Below are 20,340 nucleotides of genomic sequence, written 5' to 3' on the forward strand. Positions count from 1 at the left end.
AAGGATTTACGGGGAATGCACACCAAACAATTATGTTAGCTCAGTACATAGCCACAGAAAAACAGCCATTTTCCCAGCAAAATATAGTAGTAACAAAAAGCAGAAATGGAGATAAAATTAATCACTAACCTTTGAACATCTTCATCAGATGACACTCATATGACATCATGTTACACAATACATTTATGTTTCTTTCGATAATGTGCATATTTATATCCACAAATCTCGGTTTACATTGGCGCCATGTTCAGAAATTCCTCCAAAATATGCGGAGTAATTACAGAGAGCCACGTCATTCAAACAGTTTTAGAAACTTCAGAGTGTTTTCTATCCAATAGTAATAATAATATGCATATATTAGCATCTGGGACAGAGTAGGAGGCAGTTCACTATGGGAACCCAATTCATCCAAAAGTGAAAATGCTGCCCCCTATATCAAAGAAGTTAAGGTGACTTTCTTTTGCTGAGAGTGAAAACCACAGGGCAGAAGGAAGGTTGGCTGCACAAAAAAGACATGGAACAGCACAAATGAGGAGGAGATGAAGGCAGGAACCACCTGGAATGAAATCAAGAAAACATTCCAGAACAGAGTTTTCTGGAGTTGCAGCTCTGAGGCCCTTTGCTCCACTTGGAGCTGAAAGGAATAAGCCAAGTAAGTCAAGTTGCCTTGAAACATCAATAAAGTGAATGAATAAATAGTTTGATTTTAGAACTGCAGGCTTGTTAATGGGGCTTGACCTCCGATCTACTGTAACCTCATCCTGATGTCTGCCAGTGGTCCAGGTCACTCACTGCCTTGCCGTAAAGTAAATGAACTTAGGAGCAGAAATAGAGACATTGACATAATAGGTCAGAGTTCAAGACATTCAGCCAATCACAGCTTTTACGGTACATTATTCTCTTTCCTTGAATATATAAATTGACCAAAATGTTTGTACCTAAAAAGGAGATGTGTTTACTGACAATTGTTACACGGTAGTTATAAAACACGTATTGCACTAATATTCTCAGGTACTTCTCTTTCCTCTCTACTGATGTCCATCTTAGTTTAGTTGACATTAGTATTTTTTCATTTTCAAATTTGTATTCCTCAAGTCCTTGGCTTGGTGATGTAATCACTAACATTGTTCCAAACTATTCCCCCTTTCACCCAAGTTTCCCATCCTAATTCCTCTTGGCCCACCCTCTACATCTGCATATCTGCTCTGATTGGGCATGTGCCATTCTTTAGCATTTCTATTGGCCAATGCCAATACTTTTGCTCTGTCATTGGCCAATCAATGCTGAGAGAGCCCTTTGGCCTGCTTTGTGTCTCTTAAGCAGCAGGGGGCAGGAGATTGGAGGAGGGAGGGAGGGACTAAACATGAGGGGAGAGAAAAAGAGGGAAGAGGGACAGAAAGACAGGGCAAGAAATTGTGAGAAAGAGAGCGAGAGGGAGGGACTGAACCATAGAATCGAGAGAGAGAGAGGAGGGAGTAGGGGGAGCCTCATTCAGAGCAGCTAGTGTGAGGAGCGGAGCTGACCTAATGTGGGAAAGTAAACAGTATTTCCAGTCTATTCTGACGGAGCCCTAGGAGCTCTTAAAGCAGACATACAGGGGAATGAGTGAGGAACCTGCCAGTATATAAGCGGAATGTTCATGGGAGGTAACCAGGATTAAAGAGTCCACAGGGAGTAACTGAAGCTTGTTGGAGGAAATACTACCGAGGACAAGAAGGTGAGAGGTGTATTTTTATTGTATTCTACTATACACACTCTCCCTCTTTTTTGTTTCACTTCTCTGCATGTTCACCAAGACAGGAGCTTTGTTGAAGGGGCCATGGAGGGAGTGGGGGTGGGTGGGTGTGTTGTTTTGTGCTCTCAGTCCCTGGGTCCGACAGCTTGCAGCTTGGGGCAACGGAGTTACAGAGGAGGAAAGGAGAGCAGAGGCAATACCCAAAGCCGGGTGGCCTCTTTGTTGAATACACTCTTTCACAGACGATTACACCAGGACTAACCTTCAGAGAGGGCTGTGTCAGGGGCTTGGCTACCCATATTATCAAGGGAAAGACCATGAGGCACTCTGGTCCAGAGACATACACCATCTATAGGGAGGATCTATACATTGATTCCAGGCAGAACTGGGCCAGAGATACTCCACTGCAGTATATACATTACTGTACCCCCTCCATAGCCCCAGGCTGTAACAGGAGTCCTCTATCCAGCCCTAGTCTTGGGGCTCCTTCCTGGAGTACAATAGCCCCTCCCTGAATGAATTTCACGCTGCCTCATACCAACAGAGGAGAAAGGAATGGGGAGAGGGGGACCTCTGATCTGCATTTTGGAAAGATGTAGTGTTTCCCGCTTTAGTCGGATGTCCCAGCATTCCCTGAGTCAGACTGTTAAACTTTTGTTCGACAATCAAGATCCATGAATTAATAGTCCATGCATGTCTGGCCTGGAGCTTAAACCACAAAGATTCTCCTATGAATGGGACCCCACTCGCCTTTTCCTCTCACGCCATAGCGAATACACAGCTGAGGCCTTCCCACTCCCGGAAGCCCTAGGGGAATGAGTACAGACAGTTATGGATGAAGACCGTCATGAAAATAAAATAACCGTCATAACCGCTTAAAAAATAATTGGAACGAATGGCTGACTGAAGACGGGACGGTCGGGCATTCGTGCCCGTTTCTGCGGTAACGTGAAACTTTATTGCTCCTTGCTAAAACAAGCAAGGTGTTGTAGCGAATAATTATTGTAGGCAACGGCCCCTCCCTGCAGCAGCAGCACACATAGAAATATAATATATTTCAATGGCAGCATATGCAGTCAGGAGCAAAGGGGGGGGAAAAAGTTTTAACAGTGAGTGCGGTCATTTGGCTGATCAATAAGTCATCCAAAATTCCATGACCATCACAGCCCTACCATCTCTCTGTTTGTACTGTGTCACATCCTTCATGCTTGCTGTAACTGTGCTGTAAGTTGCATTCATACATTAATAGCAAAGTCAAATCCCTACAACTGCATTAAAGGGACAGCTCAACCCCCCTCTGTATTGTAACAGCTAACAATTCTGTATACTGATACTGAACAACAACCCTGGCTGGCCAAGACTGAACAATAGGGAAGTATCAACAATGAACATGTACACAAAGCTTCAAACCGAGCTTTCATTGGCCCAAGAAAAGATCATTCAGATGCGCCATTGACAGAGATCACAATGGAGAGTGTGGGAACAGGACACCCAGGTCAGTGAACCTGCTGTCACACAGTGACGTTTTGGTCATTCTGACACCCAACCATAACCCTAGATGGGAATGTTTGATTATTAAGGACTTACCATACACCTAGAATGTTTGATCTTGGTTAAATGCCACGTGCTTTTAAAATCAAATAACATTTTATTTGTCACATACACAGTTTACAGCAGGTATAAAAGGTGCAGTGAAATGCTTACATGCTAGCTCCCTCAACATTGTAGTACATGATCAATATAAAAAAATATACAAAATCAGAGGAAGGTAGTATGCATAGTAATAAAACTGCTATGTACACAACAGGATATACAATATACAATATACATTTATGAATGTGCTATGTCAACTATGACTGCGTTACAAATATAAAGTGGATTTATACTATAATTACATTGTTATTACGTAAGTGACTTACCTGCAGTGTTTGGACTTAGGTATGTACAGTGACAAGAAAAAGTATGTGAACCCTTTGGAATTATCTGGATTTCTGCATAAATTGGTTATAAAATTAGATCTAATCTTCATCTAAGTCACAACAACAGACAAACACAGTCTGCTTAAACTAATAACACACAAATTATTGTATTTTTCTTGTTTATATTGAATAGGTCATTTAAACATTCACAGTGTAGGTTGGAAAAATTATGTGAACCCCTAGGCTAATGACTTCTCCAAAAGCTAGTTGGAGTCAGGAGTCAGCTAATCTGGAGTACAATCATTGAGATGAGATTGGAGATGTTGGTTAGAGCTGCCCTGCCGTATAAAAAACACTCACAAAATTTGAGTTTGCTATTCACAAGAAGCATTGCCTGATGTGAACCATGCCTCGAACAAAAGAGATCTCAGAAGACCCAAGATTTAGAATTGTTGACGTGCATAAAGCTGGAAAGGGTTACACAAGTATGTCTAAAAGCCTTGATGTTCATCAGTCCACGGTAAGACAAATTGTCTATAAATGGAGAAAGTTCAGCACTGTTGCTACTCTTCCTAGGAGTGGCCGTCCTGCAAAGATGACTGCGTGAGCACAGCGCAGCATGCTCAATGAGGTTAAGAAGAATCCTAGTGTCAGCTAAAGACTTACAGAAATCTCTGGAACATGCTAACATCTCTGTTGACGAGTCTATGATACGTGAAACACTAAACAAGAATGGTGTTCATGGGAGAACACCATGGAAGAAGCCACTGCTGTCCAAAAAAAAAAAAAAATCCACGTCCGAAGTTCGCAAAAAAACATCTGGATGTTCCACAGCACTACTGGCAAAATATTCTGTCGACAGATGAAACTATAGTTGAGTTGCTAAGAAGGAACACACAACACTATGTGTGGAGGAAAAAAGGCACAACACACCAACATCAAAACTTCATCCCAACTGTAAAGTATGGTGGAGGGAGCATCATGGTTTGGGGCTGCTTTGCTGCCTCAGGCCCTGGACAGCATGCTATTATCGACGGAAAAATACATTCCCAAGTTTATCAAGACATTTTTCAGGAGAATGTAAGGTGATGCAACAGGACAATGACCCAAAACACAGAAGTAAATCAACAACAGAATGGCTTCAACAGAAGAAAATACGCCTTCTGGAGTGGCCCAGTCAGAGTCCTGACCTCAACCTGATTGAGATGCTGTGGCATGACCTCAAGAGAGCGGTTCACACCAGACATCCCAAGAATATTGCTGAACTGAAACAGTTTTGTTAAAAGGAATGGTCCAAAATTCCTCCTGACCGTTGTGCTGGTCTGATCCGCAACTACAGAAAACATTTGGTTGTTGCTGCCAGAGGGTCAACCAGTTATTAAATCCAAGGGTTCACATACTTTTCCCACCCTGCACTGTGAATGTTTACAAGGTGTGTTCAATAAAGACATGAAAACTTATAATTGTTTGCGTGTTATTAGTTTAAGCAGACTGTGTTTGTCTATTGTTGTGACCTAGATGAAAATCAGATCAAATTTTATGACCAATTTATGCAGAAATCCAGATATTTCCAAAGGGTTCACATACTTTTTCTTGCCACTGTATAGTCAGTACAGTCAGTGGTCAGAGCCCAGATGGAGAAACAGTGGAGATCAGTAACACTCACTGTGACCTTGAGTAGTGTGACTACCATCACAGACTACCATCGTGCACAGTGGGCACAGCAACAGATTCTGTAGTGGAGGGCAACTGAAGGCCAATGTGGCTCTTGTATGAATAATGTATACCTGCATGTCTGAACAGTGCAGACCATTGCAGTGCAAATGAAAGCAGCGCATCATGAATGTTTCACTATGCTGACTATACAGTCTATGATGCTGACCCATATTTGTTCTCAATGTTCAGTAATCAGTACACTATAACATCTTTCTGTACTGTAGCTTACAATGGAGCTTACATCAGGAGAAAAACAAACTAAGTTCTGGTTTATGATTCATTCTACTCTAGTTAAATCTGACAGTCAGATAATCTAACAAGTCCCTATGCTCAATATTTGGCAGGAGTTAGTTGGGGAATCAAGGAGGAGGAATACAATCCATTAGTATGTGTTACAAACACTCTCACTGTTTTTGACAGCTAAAGGATGACAGACAACTGCTTCTGACCAGATTGACTGTTTCTTGTGTCTAAATGGGTTGTCTCACATCCCTATCTCTTGACAAGACGTTTTCCTTTGGGATCTTGATATTCAGAAAAAGGAGGAAGAACTTCTTTGGACTGATATGTTCCATTGCATCCCCTGTCTAGTAGAGAGTGTAAGTTTGGAAACCAGTCAAACCACCCTCCATAAAACCAAGGAAGACCCTGGATAAAAGAAGGCTGTTTTAGCTGCCTTCTGTAAGAATTCCGTTGCTGTTTATTCAGTCTATACTCTCCACCAGCTGCGGCTCTGTTCTATTGTCCATTGATGCACCCTGACTCCCTCTCCTTGTCTAACCAATGACTGCCCCGGCATGGGCCTTATGCGTGCAGCCAGCACTGGACTCAAGTCTGTTTGGGGGATATTGCACATTCAGTTCAGCAGGTCTCTCCCAACTCATGTTCGAATTCAAACATCTCTATGAATCCAGCTTGCAGTTGCACACTCTATACTCCCAAACATTGAATCATTTGGAAATATGTGCCTTCCTCCTGTCTGTAATTTCACCATCTGCTTTTGCATCCAGCAGTGGACAGGGAGTGTTCTGGAAGTCAAGGTCCAACCATACCCCAAAGACCTCCTTGTCACCTCTACATCTTTTCCAAACATTACCACAACACGGCTGGGCTGAACTCTTTATTTGCGTTAGGGTGTGTTTGGTTGTGTTTGTTTCATTTTAATTCTGCAAGGTACTGTATCCAATTTCCTCAAGAATGTCTTTCGGACAGAACTAGTTCAAGCTTTGTTTCCTCTTATCCTAGTCTCTTTTTTTTCTTTTTTTTTCTTCTTTTTTTTAATAAATTTTATCCCCTTTTCTCCCCAATTTTCGTGGTATCCAATCGCTAGTAATTACTATCTTGTCTCATCGCTACAACTCCCGTACGGGCTCGGGAGAGACGAAGGTCGAAAGCCATGCGTCCTCCGAAGCACAACCCAACCAAGCCGCACTGCTTCTTTAACACAGCGCGCCTCCAACCCGGAAGCCAGCCGCACCAATGTGTCGGAGGAAACACCGTGCACCTGGCCCCCTTGGTTAGCACGCACTGCGCCCGGCCCGCCACAGGAGTCGCTGGAGCGCGATGAGACAAGGATATCCCTACCGGCCAAACCCACCCTAACCCGGACGACGCTAGCCCAATTGTGCGTCGCCCCACGGACCTCCCGGTCGCGGCCGGCTGCGACAGAGCCTGGGCGCGAACCCAGAGACTCTGGTGGCGCAGTTAGCACTGCGATGCAGTGCCCTAGACCACTGCGCCACCCGGGAGGCATCCTAGTCTCTTTTGACAGGCAGTCTAAAATAATTTTCATTTCGAGTTTGGTTTTTAAATTTATGTTGTACAAAAGAATTTCAACAAAAGGAGGAGGTTTTCTGAGTTTGAAGAGGCTATACATGTCACGCCCTGACCTTAGAGATCCTTTTTATGTCTCTATTTTGGTTTGGTCAGGGTGTGAGTTGGGGTGGGTATTCTATGTTCTATTATTTGTATTTCTATGTTTTGGCCGGGTAGGGTTCTCAATCAGGGACAGCTGTCTATCGTTGTCTCTGATTGAGAACCATACATAGGTAGCCCTTTTTCCCACCTGTCTTTGTGGGAAGTTGACTTTGTTTATGGCACTTAGCTTTTAGCTTCACGGTTTGTTTTGTAGTGTTTATTGTTTTGTTCGGCGTCTTTTCTAATAAAAAGAGAATGTACGCTCACCACGCTGCGCCTTGGTCTACTTCATTCAACAGCCGTGACAATACATTCATGTACCTACTACCTCAATTGGCCCGACCAACCAGTGCTCCCGCACATTGGCTAACCAGGCTATCTGCATTGTGTCCCGCCACCCATCCCCTGCCAACCCCTCTTTTATGCTACTGCTACTCTCTGTTCATCATATATGCATAGTCACTTTAACCATATCTACATGTACATACTACCTCAATCAGCCTGGCTAACCGGTGTCTGTATGTAGCCTCGCTACTTTTATAGCCTCACTACTGTATATAGCCTCGCTACTGTTATTTTTCACTTATTTTTCACTGTCTTTTTACTGTTGTTTTTATTTCTTCACTTACCTACTGTTCACCTAACACCTTTTTTGCACTATTGGTTAGAGCCTGTAAGTAAGCATTTCACTGTAAGGTCACCTGTTGTATTCGGCGCACATGACAAATAAACTTTGATTTGATTAGTCAGGCAGCAAACTATTTTCTGTTGGAAATGTCAAGTGCATTTTTTATGCAAAAAGTGACATCACCTCATTCATTTTCATTGTGCAATTGTATTGTATCAGAGTATTTAATACATATTCCTCAATGTCAAAGAACTTAGGGGATGCTCTGCTCGAAGGATCATATCAATTACACCAACAGAACTTATTATGAAATATTATTTTGCCAATCCTGCTTTTCCTTCTCTGGAAAAAACCCTGGTGATTTTTCCATTATACATGGCGGTAGACTACTAAAGTATTTAACTCGGAGGGAGGAGCAGTTCTCATTGATTTTATCCCACAGATCCTCCATTATACTGAGCAGAGCATGGCTCTGACATATCACATACAGCACCTCATGGTCATGACCCTCTGACCTGTGATCTAACTCCCAGACAGTCCAGCAGTTCAGTGACCAATGCAGAAACAATGCTTTCTGAGAGTGAGCAGAGCTTTTCCCCTACAAAAGGCTCATTGTTTATTAGAGCAGTAAGTGGGCCGGCTGGAGAAACTGGGTTTGTGGTACAGCGAAGAGGATAGAGGCCGTCGTGGGCTGGGTCCACACATGACTAGAATTGCACCGACCGAGTGAGGATATGGTCTGAGTATTACCCCTGAAGAAAAGTGACTGCAATTTTCAAACCTGGCCTACTTTGCCACTCATGTTTAATACGTCTCAAATTAAGACTAGGAAAGTATCCCTGTGTAGTAGTTTCAAGCCATCACCATGCCAACAACATTACAGTACATCACTCCCTATAACTGACCTAATTTCCTGATAGAACTATCAGGAAAGGGTTGAGTCAGACTTTGTATTCAGTGGAGGATTTGGGATGAAAATGATTTGTGCAATGATCTCCAAATGGGCCAGCTCCAAACTCTTTTGCCGCCCATGGTCGGGTCCACCCCACTTTACCCTATGCTGTCATTCCCCAAGGGGGCGTGCAAACAGGCCTATCAGGGCCAGGAATGTTCCTGCAGAGGAAACAGCACTAATGGAAATGTAAAGCAGATGCTGCACTATGAGACTTTACCAGAACTCCGGGACTCAGGAGTGGTGTTCTGCTACGGATACAGAGCCACCCTCTACATGTAGGGAAACACCCCCAGCTATGAGGTTGAGGTATTTAGGCCAGACACGTATGTAGTGAGAGGAATACCCTATTAAAATGACAAAAACAACCCATATGGGCTCATCACCGTCAGGGTATAGATATCTCCATTAATCTTCAGGTAAGCCCTGTCAGACTGTTTAATTATGCTAACAGCCTTTCTCAGCAATTTTGTCCTGCTTTTATACTGGAACTGTAATCCCCTCTCTGTTGCTTGTCTCTTCCTTTGTGGTTGTGGAGGCAGCCATAATTCTGCCATGCTTAAAGGATTGGAATTTTTCACAGTACTGAGAAAGCAAACTAGTCAAAACAACCTGTTGGTAGTGACCCACATTCAGTAATGTAGGTAATACAGCGTAGTGTTCACAACAACTCAACTCTGACCAGACTTAACTATTGTGTTTTTTCTTTACATCAAATGATCCAGTGAAAGGATTTAGTGACCTGTGAATCCAGGAATAGACTGTTTCCTCACAAAATATCTTGCAGTTGTCTAAATGTTATTTTGTATTACAATACATTTCTATGTAAACAGTATGAGCCTAATGTTTCCAACCTGGCGTAACATAGTAAATGTAAATCTGGGACACTCAAATTAGTATGATATATTATGTTTGGTATGATATGTATTAATTTGTGGATGTCCATCATCCATTTCTTATGATATGTTACACATTGCAATTTGTTGTGGCTAATGTTAGCTAGGTGGCTATCGCTAATGTTAGCTAGGTGGCTAAAGTTAGCTAGGCTAGGGGTTAGGGTTAAGGTTAGGGTTTGGAGTTAGGTTAAAGGGTTAAGGTTAGTGTAAGGGTTAGCTATCATGCTAAGTGGTTGCAAAGTAGCTAAAAGTAATAAGTAGTTGCAAATTAGCTCAAATGCTAAAGTTGTCCGTGATGAAATTCGAACACACAAACCTTTGGGTTGTTTAACATTCGTGTTATACACCTACCCAACCACTCTACTTTCATTTTTGCCTTAAGTTACATTCTGTCCTATGTAACTATACCAAATGTAACATATTATACTCATTTCAGGTTCCCAGATTAACGTTTGATGTTACGTCTAGTCTATGAGACCAGGCTGATGTTTCACACCATTGTTTTTTCTGGAATTTAGATTGGAATGAAACTAAAACCAGTGGTGGAAATAGTACCCAATTGTCATACTTGAGTAAGGGGAAAGGGAAAGGGGGATACCTAGTCAGTTGTACAACTGAAGGCATTCAACTGAAATGTGTCTTCCGCATTTAACCTAAAGATAATGACTTAAGTAAAAGTGAAAGTCACCCAGTAAAATAATACTTGACGAAAAGTCTAAAAGTATTTGGTTTTAAATATACGGTACTTAAGTATCAAAAGTAAAAATATAAATAATTTTAAATTCCTTATATTAAGCAAACCAGATGGCATCATTTTTTTTTTCTTTTTTTCGGATCGCCAGGGGCACACTCCAACACTCAGACATAATTTACAAATGAAGCATGTGTGTGTAGTGAGTCCGTTTTCCTGTCCTGCTAAGCATTCAAAATGTAACGGGTACTTTTGGTTGTCAGGGGAAATTTAAAAAGTACATCATTTTCTTTAGGAATGTAGTGAAGTAAAAGTTGTCAATAATATACATATAAGTACAGATAATCAAATAACTACTTAAGTAGTATTTGATTTTTTTTTTAACTTAAGTACTTTACATCACTGGCTAAAACAAACTAAAACAATTTTGTAATAGGGGGAACTGGAGCCCATTCCAACATGATTCCACCTTTAAGTTTTCACCCTGATAGTTCCCAGCAGCCAGCACCCATACACAAACTACAGATTAGAGACTTAGTACTGTGTAAAGTTTAAACAACGATTAGTCATTGAAAAAAGAGCACAAGTAAATAAGCTTTACCAAAATAATTTGTCATGTATATGGAAAGGAAGTTCCACTTGAAGTGTCTTAAAACCTTTGTATTTTCATGGTGGTTACATAGATACGTTAGTACACTTTATTAGTACTTACAACTGTTATACCTTTTTGTGGTTTGTGTATTTATACATTTAACTATTTATATGTGTTTGCTTTGTAAACAAAAACTCCAATCAGTTTCTAAATTGTAGCAAATTTTGGGAAGTCAAGTGCATGTCAGTTTTTGTCAGACAAGGAAATTTTATTTCATTTTTTTCTTCAACATTTGTACTATCCCATTGTCTCTGTTCTCTGTTCCAGAGCTTATGTCCACTGTGAATTATCAGCAGCAACAGAGGGAGGAAGAGGAGGAGGAAGATGAAGAGCAAGGAGAGAAGTTTGAGTTTGATGACAGTGCTGATGAGGAGAAAGACCCAGTGGAAGCCATGCAAACGGCAAACGAGTCATCTATGGAGGCCACAAGCCAACCACAGGACAATGCAGTAACAACACCCCTTGCACACTCACAACAGCACCTCAATGCAATGCCCCCTGCTGGTCAGGAGGACAATCCCTCACAGGGACAAGACTCCACGGCCTCTTCAGGTAAAGTGTTCTTTCTATTACAACACATTGTGAGTGACTCTTCTCCACTGGTCTCATAAGGTGCTGCCAGTTCTTAAAGAGATTTCATAATATCTTCAGACAGACAGTCATAAAGAGAGCTGGGTTTTAATTGGATAAAGAGCAGTGCAACTCTGGTTGATATCAGTATGCTGTTGACTACCTGAGTCATGTTGCCAAACAAGCTCTGTTAATTACACTCATTGCTAAAGAGGGAGATTTAAATCTATGTGAACTTCTGTCGGACAAAAGGAAGCGATTAGTGCTTAATTAAAATACTTCTCACGAAGCCTACACGTAGTAATCCGTTAAGTGGGTTGTGGTGCATTTCTCCACTGCACTGGGGAATTCTGGGGTTGATGATGCTGTACGGTGGAAGCCTGTTACCCAGCGGATGGTGGAGGAGACGGGCGTCAGGCTGGGACTTTGCCCTCCCAGGTAAGATGAGAGGGCTCACATTGTCTCTGGATAAATTAAATAATAGTTTGGATAGGAATATCTTCCATGAAAGCTGATTTGCACACAGGACCTATATAGCGCTAATAATAAAATTCCTGTGGTCTGTTTTCATCAGCGATTGTCTTCTTGGAGACACAGGACTGACCGCTCTATTCATAAAACAAGGTCAATTAAGATGAAGTAAAGAGGAAATAAGATATACTTTTGTATAGTTTTGCTCACATTGAGACCTATCTGGATGTATTCCAAACTTTTTAGCTGTCCTTCCCATATGGTACACGTTGTAACAAACACAAGCATGACGTTACATTAAAAAAAAAGATGTCTAATGTCTCCCGCTTCATTTCTCCCTACAGATGTTCCAGTTAGCAACCCACCCAGGCGGTAAGAGACTCTCTGCTTTCTATCTGCATTCCATCTTCAGGGGTTGTGTGGTTTAGCCTCATAGGAGGAAACATCTGTCTTCATTAACTTATCAATATACTGTATTAGCATGACCCAAAATCAGAAACATCTCTTTATTCAGTAGAGAAGGGGCGTGTCAAAGTAAAAAGGTTAGGACTGATATGTTTGGAAAAGGAAATCAAAGGAGATGGCAAATCTGTGACATATTGAATCAGTAGCCTAAACAGGTACTCTGTAGTCTGCAGGTTATAGCAGTTTGCAGTGTAAAAAGTTGTATATGAGTTAGGGGGTTCACTAGAATGTACATTAGAAACATGTTATCAACCTTTTAATTTGGGGTCCCCTGTCTTGGTAGGGGCCACTGGTCCTGGTTAGGTCCCAGCATGATGGTGTGCTAGGAAGTGTGCTGGGAAACCCGTGCTGATAGGAGAGCCAGGGCCTGTCGTTCCTGTGGGCTTTCCTGTACTGAAAAGCGGGGTGTATGTGAGTGACTGGGATAGTGTGTGTGTATCTCTCTGTGTGTGTGTGTGTATGTTTGAACAGGGTTGGATTGTGAGAGAAGGGACTGTGGTTTCTGCGATTTCTCCTCCGGAAGATTTCTGCTGAGTACACTGTTTCACTGTGGGTCAATATTCTCCCTTTCCTAGTGGAGCTATCAATAGCTTTTTCCTCCAACAAGGTGTAAGGTGTGTGTCAGCACATTTGCTCTGTGTGTCTCTTTCAGCTCAGATTCAGATATTTTTGCATCGCAAAGAATACTTTGTAATAGAAACATTGTTGTAGAACATGCATAACATGTCTATAGGTCTATTCAACTCAGGAAAGCAGTGGTATTGTGTGTGCTTGCGCGTGTCTAGGTGCATCTGTTGATTCTAGGACCTTTGACAGATAGCTTTCATTAAGTGAGACCCTTAAGATGAAAAGTCCTGGACAACGGTCACCATGACAACTTGACACTTGACATTTATATGGCTCTGCTTTATGTTCAGTTGAGCTGTAACCTTAGACTAGAGGGCACACATTTAACACTCCACCTAAGCAACCCCACTTTACAACACTCCTTTTCCTTTTTTCTTTATCTTCATTCCACCCTTCCTTGCTGTCTGCTCTGCACAGTATTCTGCTTAGTGGTAGATCTGCAAGCTGGGTTTGCAAGCTGTTCAAGTAAACAATGTTACAAAAGACACAGATACCGTATACAGACCTGTGTACACTGTCAGGGGGCAGACGCAATATGCAGTTGCTATAGCAGGTGGTGTGTTGTTTGGTTAGACTCGTTATAGTAACTGTAGTTACAATGAAGGTCTAGCTAGCCCATCATCAGCATGGTCAGCACTATTTCCATAGAGACAGGAGGAAAGCCAAGTAAACTTGGCTCCCTGGTCGACTGTGTTCTGTAGTTAGAGGGCGTTGAAACACATCTAAGGCCTTGCATGTGCCTCAGTCTGTTCTATTTGCATTGAAACACGTTTGCCATTTCTTCTGCTATAGGCCTATGACTCACAGGGGCTTGTATAGACAAGTGAAGGGCGTAGGCCTACAAAGATGAACCATAAAATATATACTTTTCCAGTCTTTTAAACATTGAAATAGTTTGTGTTCTCAAAAAACGTCTGGTTAAATCCCCATTTGAAACCACAGTAATAAGACATGCGTTCTGTATGAATTTTACAGAACAGAACAGGTTTCTTGTGTTTCATGATGAGGCATTACATATGCTGTGTTATTAATATGTCTGAGGCACATTCTACCCCAGCATAGTTTTTCTAATCATTTATTTTAGAAAGTTCTTATTCATAGAAAACTGCTTGAGTAGACATTACTCTGTAAAAACTCTTAGCTGTAATATGTTGGGTTGTCTTTGCCAGCCCCGTGAGCTGCTTCCTGACTGAGTCTGGTGTCTTTGGGGAGGCACTGCAATGTGAACAGTTGAAACGTTTATTAGCGGACATTACTAGGAACTGGGTTTGAAGTTTCAACATTACTCAAATAAGCTTTAGCTAACGCCTTTATTGTTGTCTTGCCAAAGAAGGTAATGCAATAATATATACAGAAAGTCTGGCCAACAGGTTGCTTGCAAGCTATATTCGGCTTCAAAATATTTCCTACACAACTAAACTGCGTAGTTCTGTAAACATTGAGGACTGTCAGGCATGCCTGGAACAGGGGAGAGGTACAGTATCTTGCTAACTGATTGACATACTGGCTGTTGGCAAAGCCGAGAGGGATGGTGGGAGGGATGCATTTAATGAGATTGGTTTCTCCTCCATCCCAGATCTAGCTGTATAATCAAGCATGTGGGAGGGATTGCTGTAACTCTCACTGGTAGCTTGAAAACATAAGAAAGTGGTAGCGCTTTACAGAATACCTACAAGATCAGTATTAGGAGCTGTCTCAAAGGCAATATTCCAGGGCCAGTCATTATTATGGTCAGGCTTTAGGTATGGCAGGTGATCAATGGCTATCGTTTAGGGGGATCTTTCATAGCTCACAGTTAATATAACAAGCAGGAGGTAAGGTCACATTATCATATTCATGGTCTTACATGAGATCACCTGGATCAGATGACTTTCTCTATCCCTCACAACAGCAGTCAGCAGAATCATCAAACCACAGTGAATAGGATTGACCAACCTAGCAGAAATGAGCTGCACTAGGAACATATAGCTGTGGCAGGTTTAAGGAAGTGTTACACCTCGATCACATCAACAGCGTCATTGCGTTTTGGTACACCAGAAGTAAATTCATTTCCAATGGAACTCTGTGTTTAACTTGCAGCATTGCGTTGCAGAAGCAGTTGCAGTGTGTTGTGTGGTGCATACGTTGGATTTATCGAACGTATGCATCAAATGCATAGATGGCTTGACAAAAATGCATAGACGGCTTGACAAAAATGGTAACTTTTGTTGCACACATTTCCAGATTATGCTGCGCACCATTTTGCGCAATGACACTGTCTGTGTGATCAAGGCGTTAGCATGCTGGGACAGCAGTGCTTCAGACTCTTTGCCCCGCCTACTTCACCTTTCCTCCTCGACCTCTTCCTCCTCCTCCACACTGCAATTCACTTGTAATGAGCCACACAGCACCCAGCCTAACTGCTTTCAATACTCTGCCTGGTATGTTCCAGGGTCTCTGGCCCGGTCGAGCTGGTTGAGCCCATTGCTGCAGCACCTTCAGTGGGAGAGCAGCCCCGGGAGGAGTCCCAGGAAGGGTCTGGTCCTGGAGACGTGTTACCAGTGGAGAACCAGACAGACTCGGAGGACCATAGTGTGGAGACTGAGAAGAAGAGCTCCAGCCTGAGGGAACACTCTGAAGGTACAGAACTGCATAGATACAGATACATGAAACATGATATAGACAGAAGAGAGCAAGCTTACACCAATTACAGTATAGGCCTTCATAACTACCATTGTTTTACAGTAATAAAAGAAACTGTATTGGTCTGTAATCGTTGCGTGGAACTTCCAAAGGGCAACGGCCAGCACACACTCTCTCCCTCCCATGATTTGATTTCAACATGGACATGACAGGAATTCAATTAATTCAGGATGAGGATCAATAGTGGACTATTGGCCTATTTCCACCAAGGGAAATTTCTCTTGCTGACATTAGGCTATTTGAAGGTGGTCCACTAAAGAATCTGTAAGGAGCCTGACTAAGCCAAGCTCTGCTCAACTTTATTTCCTTCCTCTTTAGTTGTCTTTCACATACTCCCTGTTCTTGTTGATATTGAAAAATGTATGCCTTAGTTCATAATAGTAATCTATTTTAAGTGTGGTGTAAACATTTTCGGCATCATGCATGGATACTGTAGAAATCTGATTTAACAATCTGTACCTCAGTTTTGTGATCAGTTCCTCTGTCCAGTGTCTGTGTCCTTTTTCCAAACATAATCTTTTATTTTTATTGGACAGTCTGAGATATGGCTTTTTCTTTGAAACTCTGCCTAGAAGACCAGTATCCTGGAGTCGCCTCTTCACTGTTGACATTGAGACTGGTGTTTTGCAGGTACTATTTAATGAAGCTGCCAGTTGAGGACTTGTGAGGCGTCTGTTTCTCAAACTAGACACTCTAATGTCTTTGTCCTCTTGCTCAGTTGTGCACGTGGGCCTCCCACTCCCTTTTCTATTCTGGTTAGAGCCAGTTTGCGCTTTTCTGTGAAGGGAGTAGTACACAGTGTTGTACGAGATCTTCAGTTTCTTGGCAATTTCTAGCATGGAATAGCCTTCATTTCTCAGAACAAGAATAGACTGACAAATTTCAGAAGAAAGGTCTTTGATCTGGTCATTTTGAGCCTGTAATCAAACCCACAAATGCTGATGATCCAGATACTCAACTAGTCTAAAGAAGGACAGTTTTATTTCTTATTTAATTAGCACAACAGTTTTCAGCTGAGCTAACATAATTGCAAAAGGGTTTTCTAATGATCAATTAGCATTTTTGAAATGATAAACATGGATTAGTGCCATTGGAACATAGGAGTGATGGTTGCTGATAATGCGTCTTTGTACGCCTATGTAGATATTTCATAAAAAATCTGCCGTTTCCAGCTACAATAGTCATTTACAACATTAACAATGTCTACACTGTATTTCTGATCAATTTTATGTTATTTTAATGGACAAAAAAGGAGCTTTTAAAAAAAAACAAGGACATTTCCATGTAACCCCAAACTGTTGAACGGAAGTGTATATGTAGGGTCGATGTAACTAGGCAACAGGATAGATAATAGATCGTAGCAGCAGCTTATATGGTGAGTGTGAAAGTGTGTGTGTGAGTGTACAGTTGAAGTCGGAAGTTTACATACACCTTAGACAAATACACTTAAACTCAGTTTTTCACAATTCCTGACATTTAATCCTAGTAAAAATTCCCTGTTTTAGGTTAGTTAGGATCACCACTTTATTTTAAGAATGTGAAATGTCTGAATAATAGTAGAGAGAATGATTTATTTCAGCTTTTATTTCTTTCATCACATTCCCAGGGGGTCAGAAGTTTACATCCACTCAATTAGTATTTGGTAGCATTGCCTTTAAATTGTTTAACTTGGGTCAAACATTTCGGGTAGCCTTCCACAAGCTTCCCACAATAAGTTGGGTGAATTTTGGTCCATTCCTCCTGACAGAGCTGGTGTAACTGAGTCAGGTTTGTAGGCCTCCTTGCTCGCACACGCTTTTTCAGTTCTGCCGACACATTTTTTATAGCATTGAGGTCAGGGCTTTGTGATGGCCACTCCAGTACCTTGACTTTGTTGTCCTTAAGCTATTTTGCCTCAACTTCGGAAGTATACTTGGGGTCATTGTCCATTTGGAAGACCCATTTGTGATGAAGCTTTAACTTCCTGACTGATGTCTTGAGATGTTGCTTCAATATATCCACATAATTTTCCTTCCTCACGATACCATCTATTTTGTGAAGTGCACCCCCACATGATGCTGCTACCCTCGTGCTTCACGGTTGGGATGTTGTTCTTCAGCATGCAAGCCTCCCCCTTTTTCCTCCAAGCATAACAATGGTCATTTTGGCCAAACAGTTCTATTTTAGTTTCATCAGTCCAGAGGACATTTCTCCAAAAAGTATAATCTTTGTCCCCATGTGCAGTTGCAAACCGTAGTCTGGCTTTTTTATGGCGGTTTTGGGAGCAGTGGTTTCTTCCTTGCTGAGTGGCCTTTCAGGTTATGTCGATATAGGACTCGTTTTACTGTGCATAAAGATACTTTTGTACCTGTTTCCTCCAGCATCTTCACAAGGTCCTTTGCTGTTGTTCTGGGATTTATTTGCACTTTTCGCACCAAAGTACGTTCATCTGTAGGAGACAGACGTGTCTCCTTCCTGAGTGGTGTGATGGCTGCGTGGTCCCATGGTGTTTATACTTGCGTACTATTGTTTGTACAGATGAACGTGGTTCCTTCAGGCATTTGGAAATTGCTCCCAAGGATGAACCAGACTTGTGGAGGTCTACAATTCTTTTTCTGAGGCCTTGGCTGATTTCTTTTGATTTTCCCATGATGTCAAGCAAAGAGGCACTGAGTTTGAATGTAGGCCTTGAAATACATCCACAGGTACACCTCCAATTGACTGAAATTATGTTAATTAGCCTATCAGAAGCTTCTAAAGCCATGACATAATTTTCTGGAATTTTCCAAGTTGTTTAATGGCACAGTCAACTTAGTGTATGTAAACTTCTGACCCACTGGAATTGTGATACAGTGAATTATAAGTGAAATAATCTGTCTGTAAACAATTGTTGGAAATATTACTTGTGTCATGCACAAAGTAGATATCCTAACCGACTTGCCAAAACTATAGTTTGTTAACAAGAAATTTGTGGAGTGGTTGAAAAACGAGTTTAATGACTCCAACCTAAGTATATGTAAACTTCCGACTTCAACTGTATGTGTGGCATCAGAATCAAATCAATTTGTATTTGTCACATCTGCCGAATATAACAGGTTTAGACCTTACAGTGAAATGCTTACTTACAAGCTGTTTGCATGTGTGCTCGTGTTATGTGTGTGTGTTGTGGTGTCAGTCAGTGTAAGTATGTGTGAGTGTGGGGTAGCATCCAGTGTGTTTACATGGAGTTATTGCAAAAAAGGGTCAATGAGGTAGTCCGGGTAGTCATTTAATTAACTATTTAGCAGTCTTGTTAAACAGTCTTATGGTTTGGGGTTAGAAGCTGTTCAGGTTCCTGTTGGTTTCAGACTTGGTGCACTGGTACCACTTGCCATATGTTAGCAGAGAGAACAGTCTATGGCTTGGGTGGCTGGAGTATTTGACAAGTTTTTGGGCCTTCCTCTGACACCGCCTGGTATAGAGGTCTTGGGTGGCAGGGAGCTCGGCCCCAGTGATGTACTGGGCTGCACTCACCACCCTCTGTAGCACCTTGTTGTCGGGTGCCTTGCAGTTGCCGTACTAAGCGATGATGCAGCCAGCCAAGATGCTCTCAATGGTGCAGCTGTAGAACCTTAATTTCAGCATTCTGAGGGGGAAAAGGCGATTTTGTGTCCTCTCTATAACTGTATGGGTGTGTGTAGACTTACATTCCTGTAGATTGATACAAATCTATTTGACAAATTTAATAACACTGTTGCTATTTAGTCATACTACAGTATGGATGTTCTGTGTTACTATCAGTACTGGATTACTACAGTGTAATAGTACGTTTGTAACCGATTCAAAGATTCTGGTAGCTGGGCTCTCAGTCATTGAGTTCAATACCAGCTTTACATTTTCTTCTGGTCCTAACATTACGACCAGTCTGGGTCCTAATCCCAGGACTACCGCCAAGAAATGCCATACTGTGCTAAAAAGGTTTTCACCAAAACAAGGTGAAACTTGCCTGAGTTCTGTTGTGTTGCCTTCTGGGATTGTTGGGGAAAATAAACTCAGCTTGAAGAAATACACTCAGGCTTACACTCAGGCTGTTTGAAATAATGAGTACTGTTCAGAAGACTGAGTCAGTTACTTTGCAGATCTGCAGATAGTTAGGCTGATAGCCAAGATTCTGTTATTCCCTTTTCATTCGGTACACATTCTTCACAGAGAGAGGATGTGTGCGTGTCTGTGTGTGTGCACGCTTGCGTAGCTAATTCCTATTGTAGTAGAAGAACACTGTCTGTTTTGTCTCTCTCTTGGATTGTGTCCAAGGTTATTTAGAATCTTATATAGAGCTGTGGCGGCTAATCCATGTCAGAATACACATCTCTCATCAGATTAATTGAATCCAGTGATTGTTGATGTTTGAGGTTTATAAGGAACCGTTCCAGACAAATCACAATTTAAAAACGAATCAAT

At 41.8% G+C, this 20,340-nt stretch overlaps 1 protein-coding gene across 1 annotated transcript in view; it reads left to right on the forward strand.

The window, feature by feature from the left end:
• Positions 1-1,536: 1,536 nt before the first annotated feature.
• Positions 1,537-20,340, forward strand: part of LOC120059425 (rho guanine nucleotide exchange factor 10-like protein) — a 124,576-nt gene continuing 105,772 nt past the window's right edge. The window contains exons 1-4 of the mRNA XM_039008470.1: positions 1,537-1,717; positions 11,374-11,658; positions 12,492-12,519; positions 15,671-15,858. Of these exons, the coding sequence (XP_038864398.1) occupies positions 11,379-11,658; positions 12,492-12,519; positions 15,671-15,858 (496 nt within the window). The 5' untranslated portion in view covers positions 1,537-1,717; positions 11,374-11,378. The remainder of the gene's footprint in view (positions 1,718-11,373; positions 11,659-12,491; positions 12,520-15,670; positions 15,859-20,340) is intronic.

Source organism: Salvelinus namaycush, chromosome 2 (assembly GCF_016432855.1).
Source record: "Salvelinus namaycush isolate Seneca chromosome 2, SaNama_1.0, whole genome shotgun sequence".
Classification (NCBI taxonomy): Eukaryota; Metazoa; Chordata; class Actinopteri; order Salmoniformes; family Salmonidae; genus Salvelinus; species Salvelinus namaycush.